At 57.8% G+C, this 6,144-nt stretch overlaps 1 protein-coding gene across 2 annotated transcripts in view; it reads right to left on the bottom strand.

Moving 5' to 3' along the window:
* STK25 (serine/threonine kinase 25) overlaps positions 1-6,144 on the bottom strand; it is a 13,148-nt gene that overhangs the window by 4,988 nt on the left and 2,016 nt on the right. The window contains exons 2-5 of one of the 2 annotated variants that reach the window (XM_011929545.1): positions 2,163-2,481; positions 1,463-1,519; positions 895-1,003; positions 45-138 (exon numbers count right to left, since the gene is read on the bottom strand). In XM_011929545.1, the coding sequence (XP_011784935.1) occupies positions 45-138; positions 895-1,003; positions 1,463-1,498 (239 nt within the window). In that variant the 5' untranslated portion in view covers positions 1,499-1,519; positions 2,163-2,481. Of the gene's footprint in view, positions 1-44; positions 139-894; positions 1,004-1,462; positions 1,520-2,162; positions 2,482-6,144 lie in introns of those variants that run through there. The other variant, XM_011929544.1, reaches the window with a different exon arrangement.

Genomic DNA, 6,144 nt, shown 5'->3' with positions numbered 1-6,144 from the left:
GCTTGATGACTTCAGGTGCCATCCAGAAGGGGGTGCCCACGAACGTGTTCCTCTTAATCTGTGTGTCTGTGAGCTGCCCTGCTACCCCAAAGTCCGCCAGCTTCACATCCCCCTGCTCCGAGAGTAGCACGTTGGCAGCTGCTTGACACAGGACAGGCAGACGTCATCCCAGGCTCCACGTGGCTCCACCCAGGGCCCCCTGAGAAGGGCCAGGGTATCATCCACCCGCCTCCTAGGGCACAGCAGGGCTGTCCTCAGGACCTCGGCCCTCCTTGCCACTCTCAAACCCAGGGCCACCTAGGGCCACAGGGGCACTGCCAGAAGGAGCCTAAGGTCTCCACTCCGAGCTCCAGGGCTCTCCCTGCATTTGGCTTTTACAACAAATCCCAACAACAAGCGACTTCGCCCACTGGGGGCTACCACAGAGGCGACCCTGACCAAAGGTGTGGCCAACATGGGCCTGCCAGGAAGCCCCTTGTTCCACCAGACTTGTCCCCTACATGAGAGAGATGACTCAGTGCTGGTGGCAAGTCCCTCCCCACAGGCTGGCCCAACCTCATGTCCGTACTTAGCAGGGCCAGACCACACGCTGGGGCTACTCAAGCCTACACCTGCTGTTGTGCTGTGAGCCACAGGGAACCAACAACTCTGGCTAAGCGCGGCCGTTCCTACACTCGGTCTACAGCTGGTTTCCTCAGCGTACAAGGAAACTGTTACAAACAGTATCTTCTAGAAATGCAGCAAGACAGAACTGCTCAGTTTCAGAGTGGCCACAGGGTTCTCTATACCCCAGACCCTGGGCACCACTAGCCACTTGCCCCTCACTGGCCCCAGCTTCTCTAAGGTCAGTCGGGCTCAGGACATTACAAAGGCCACATCCACCCCCAGCAGGACCTTTGATGTCTCGGTGAATCTTGCGTTCGGAGTGCAGATAATCCAGGCCCTTCAGAATTTCCCGCAGGATCGTGGCAATGTACGTCTCCTCCAGGGGACCTGGTTTAAGCTGGAGAGGAAGGTGGGACAGCAGGGCCTCAGCTCCTGTCCCAGGCCCAATGCCTGAATTCTCCTGTCTCTCTGCCAGGGGAGAGCTGTCCCTGCAGATAGCTGGGGACTTCATGTTCCTTTACTTCTCAAACACAACTAAGTTTCAGATGGGAGTGGGGTGGTGGAGGCTCTTTCTAAAGCATATAAACCAGCTTCACCTTACTGTCATGTAACAGAAAAAGAGGCTCCCAGCCGTCTCCCAGCATGCCTGCCCCCGCCCACTCCCACAGGCCAGGACCCCTTTCAGCACCAACTGGGCAGACGTGCGGATGGCAGTTCATTTTTGCTTTAGAGGATTCCTAATTAACACCTAATGTGCCATGACACCACACGAGAGGTGGCCCCTGGAGCCCATGAGTCTGAGGAGCAGGGGACTCGGACACTGCATGACCCCCCACTGCCATGGCCTATGCCTCACCAAGTCCAGTGCCGAGCCGCCGCCCAGGTACTCCATGATGATCCATAGCTTGGTGCTCTGGGACCGGAGACAAACCCATCAGCATTTGGCAGCGAAAGGAAGGGCATGCTCCAGGGTGGGAGTCAGGCCAGAGTCGGCCAGGGCCCAGGCCCCACCGGTCCCATCCCTGCCAAGAACCCTACACAGGAAAGGGCTCCCTCGGCCTTGCCCAGCTCCCCTCCTGCTACAGATGCTCAGAGGACGGATCAAGTCTACAGAGCAGTGGCTGAGTCTACTTCACCAAGACCCCGTCAAAAACCAGGCTGCTGAGCCAGTCCTATAGGGCTAGGAAGAGGGCATGGCTGGCAAGCACATGGCCCAACACACCCATCACCCTCCCGGGCAGGATGGCCACAGCGTTCCCTACACCCCAGACCCTGGCACCACCAGAAACCTGCTCCTCACAGGCCCTCACCACTGCCAGCAGGGGTGCCCTCACTGCATTACCACAGGCAGGCGAGTGGGTCCCCATGGCCACTCAGAGACGAATGACCCTCGTGGATGCTGCTTGCACCCTGCCTGCCCAGGGCAATTTCCTGGAGAACATGCACTGAACTGTCAAGGCCGCCTTGTACCCTCCGGCATGTCACTCAGTCCCTCTGACATGGAAGAGAGGCCGGGCACAGCACCAGCAGGGCCGCCGCCTCCCCCCAACAGGCACCTTTAGGTAGGAGCCAAAGTAGCGGGTGATGTAGGGGCTGTCGCACTGGCTGAGGACAGTGATCTCCTGCTGGATGTCCTCAATCTCATCCTCGGCCTCCTCCAAGTCGATGATCTTGATGGCCACCACCTCCTTGGTGTGGTTATCGATGCCCTTGTAGACCTCCCCAAACGAGCCCTTGCCGATGCGGTCGAGCTTGGTGAAGAGCTCTTCAGGGTCCACGCGAGAGTGCTGCGGGGCCGGTGGGGACAGAGGGCAGACAGTGCTGGTCACAAGAGGCTGGGACAGGCAGAGGCTGCCCTGCTGGGGAGGAAGGGACCTGTAGGGAAGGGGGAGTCCGAGCAAGTGCACCTCAATTCTTCTCTGGTTTCTTCCTTTACCCCTTTTTGTTTAAAACCTAAACTTGGCTGAGTGCGGTGGCTCACGCCTTGTAATCCCAGCACTTTGGGAGGCCTGAAAGTTTCTGAGCCACCGGTGTGGAAGGTGCCTGGTCTGTGACCCAGGCCCAGAGTCCAGGGGAAGACAGGAGAGGTGTGTCCTCAGGCCTCGATACTTTTTTTTATTCATTTGAGATGGTGTCTCAATCTGTCACCCAGGCTGGAGTGCAGTGGTGCAATCTCAGCTCACTGCAACCTCTGCCTCCTGAGTTCAAGGGATTCTTCTGCCTCAGCCTCCCAAGTAGCTGGAATTACAGGCATGCACCACCACCCCCAGCTAATTTTTTGTATTTTTAGTAGAGATAAGGTTTCACCATCTTGGCCAGGCTGGTCTTGAACTCCTGACTTCAGGTGATCTGCCCACCTCAGCCTCCCAAAGTGCTGGGATTATAGGCGTGAGCCACCGTGCACGGCCCCTCCCCCCACAACATCAAGGGTCTTGATGCCAATTTAGTGTGGCAGAGCATAAAAAGGCAAAACGGGCTGGACGCGTTGGCTCACGCCTGTAATCCCAGCACTCTGGGAGGCCGAGGCGGGCGGATCACAAGGTCAGCAGATCAAGACCACCCTGGCTAACACGGTGAAACCCCATCTCTACTAAAAAATACAAAAAATCAGCCAGGTGTGGTGGCGGGCGCCCATAGTCCCAGCTACTTGGGAGGCTGAGGCAGGAGAATGGCGTGAACCCGGGAGGTGAAGATCGTGCCACTGTACTCCAGCCTGGGTGACAGAGCAAGACTCTGTCTCAAAAAAAAAAAAGGCAAAACGACTGATTATGCCCCCAAAACACTGAGGCCCAACTCATTCTGGTGCTGAAGACAGGACGGGTCCTTGGATGGGGGTGCCCTCCACGTTCCTGGGCCTGGGGAGACCGTGCCGTCCAAGAATGGGGTACACCACACACGGCCCCCACGCTCACCCCCGGACACCTGTGTGCAGGGTCCATCCCAGGCCTAAGCCCAGCAGAGGAGTTGGCTGAAGCCAACTGGACATTGCACCAGCCCAAGGCGACATTTCCTTGTGAAACTGCCAATTAGCTGACCTCCCAGGGTTTGTAACCAGGAGGGTGGAAGGGGCGGCACACAGGCCCCCACCTTGAAACATGCTGCTACACATCCCTTTCTGAGCACCAGACCCTGAGGTGACAGGAACTCTGGGGAAGGAAAGGCAGTTAGGGGAGGGCCAGAGGCCACCTAACCTTTCCCTGCAAGGCTGACTTGTCAAGGCCTGGGGGTGTGCACGCGGCCTCCATGAAGCAGCTAGAGCAGGCCAACTGCAGTGTACACACAGACCCTTGCTCAGCCCAAAGGTCTGGCCAGTTGAGACAGTTGGTCCAATCAAAAGTGACCTTTCTCATTCCCTCATCAGTACCAGCAGCCCAGTCCTAAAGCCAGTACCACTGGAGGAAACAGCAGGGGGTGCCTTGAGCCCACCTACTACCAGGAGTCCCCAAAGCCAAGGTCAAGAAACTCGGCCGGATAGAGAGCTGAGTGCTGCCTGGGGTCTCTCCGGTCATATGCTGGCCAAGGTGAGCTGTGTCTGCCCCCAGCCCCACCACTACTGCTGACCATGTGTTCTAAAGAGAAGCCAAGAAAAATTCAGAGCTGACAAGTCACAGATGCTCAGTGTCTCCAGGCTGGGGGTGGGCGGCACAGATGAGATCAGTACCAGCCCCCATCTGAAAGGAAAGTCAGCCCAGAACATGCAATCTTCTCTTTTTTTTAAGATGGGGGTCTTGCTGTGTGCCCAGGCTGGTCTCCTCAGCCTCCTGAGTAGCTGGGACCACAGGTGCATGTCAAAGCATCAGCTCATCAGCCCACAAGCTGTCATGGGTAAGCAGTCAGTGTTAAAATATCGCCCTCCTGCCACGGAGAGCATCATCTCCGTTTCCTCCTAACTGTTTGCTCCATTTCTGGTGGAGAACCACCCATTCCTGGCCCAGTCCTGGATGCCAGGTGCAGGACAAGGTTAAGAAGCAGCCTCTCTCTTTTTTTTTAAGCTAGAGTCTCGCTCTGTCGCCCAGGCTGGAGTGCAGTGGCGTGATCTCGGCTCACTGCAACCTCCGCCTCCCAGGTTCAAGTGATTCTTCCACCTCAGCCTCCTGAGTAGCTGTGCTTACAGGCACCCACAATCATGCCCGGCCAATTTTTTTTTTTTTTTTTTTTGTAGAAACGGGTTTTCACCATGTTGGCCAGGCTGGTCTCGAACTCCTGACCTCCGGTGATCCGCAGAAGCAGCCCCTCTTCTGCCTGCTCCTCCTCCAGCAGGCCCAGCGCCACCTTGACAAATCCTCCGTTTGCTCAGTCCATCAGCGCTTACTCAGGGCTCTGGGACACTGCTCCACCAAGTCATTAGCCTGCAGGCCTGGCCTCGGCCTCAACCCAACCCTGCCCAGGCACCTGGAAAGACCCCAAGGGAGTCCTCTGGGGGACTCCAGGAGGTCTGGTTGGCGCCCTGAGCTTATGTCCCCCTGTCTACTCCTGTCTAAGGTGGCCTAAGAGAGGGCCTGGAGAAGGCAGGGCCATGGCCTGGCAGCATTACCCAGCACCACCAGGCCTCTGACTCCCAGGGATCTCTTTCCCACTCTTCAGGCCTCTATGGATGATGCGTCCTCCTGCTTCGCTCTGTTCCCTGCTGAGGCCATGCTGCTCTCCACACAGGACCAGTAGCTGAGTCTGCTCCATCACAGCAGCCCAAGAAGGGAAACCCCTGGGTGGGCACTCAGACCTGTACTGCTTCAGAGCAGGAAAGCACAGTGGACCCCCAAGCCGGAGCCAGGGCTCATGAGTCCAAGCAGAAACTGTATGACAGGAACCCTCTTGGCTGTGATCCTGGCCCTACAATGACACTGCAGGCCAAGCCAAGGCAAGCCGTCCCCACCCCCAGCGGAGAAGAAAGGGTAAGTGGGCCCCTGGCCTGCAGGCTGCGGATCCTCTTCTGGATGTAGCAGCAGCTGTGGCCTGGACGATCACTCAGGCCACTCAAATGACTCTGGCGGTGGACACCTGCTCTCCACATCAACCCTGGGGCTGCCAGGTCTGGGGCCTGCACTTGTCAATGTGTCTGCTGTCAGTGTTGCCCCACAAAACAAAGCGAACAACCCAGCACACACCGCTGAGACATCCCCAGCCGCCACCTGACAGGCAGCGGCTGAGTGACGATACAGTATCCTGGCACCCCACAGCCATTCCAGCCCTCCAGGGCCAGGCAGGAACTGGCCAGGTAGAGGGGAGAAGCCTAAGGCAGGAGCACAGGCTGGGGGGGAATGCACCCCACTCTCCCACAAAGGGGCTGCCCACAGGTCCACAGGACACCACGGCAACCATCTCAGGAGAAAACCACAGCCCCTCAGGTTTTCTGCTACTATATGAAGTCAAGTCTCTCATCATCCAGGCTGGGACGAAGGACCCCTAAAAGGACAAAAGGTGCTTCCTACCTTTGGACTCCCTTCCCCAGTGCGCCCACACTCCCTTCCCCAGTGCATTCGCTCCCTTCCCCAGTGCGCCCACACTCCCTTCCCCAGTGCGCCCACTCCCTTCCCAGTG

The sequence above is a fragment of the Colobus angolensis genome, unplaced genomic scaffold (assembly GCF_000951035.1).
Source record: "Colobus angolensis palliatus isolate OR3802 unplaced genomic scaffold, Cang.pa_1.0 Scaffold82, whole genome shotgun sequence".
NCBI classification, from domain to species: Eukaryota; Metazoa; Chordata; class Mammalia; order Primates; family Cercopithecidae; genus Colobus; species Colobus angolensis.
Note: the sequence above shows the minus strand (reverse complement) of the source record. Positions and strands in the feature narration are given on the sequence as shown.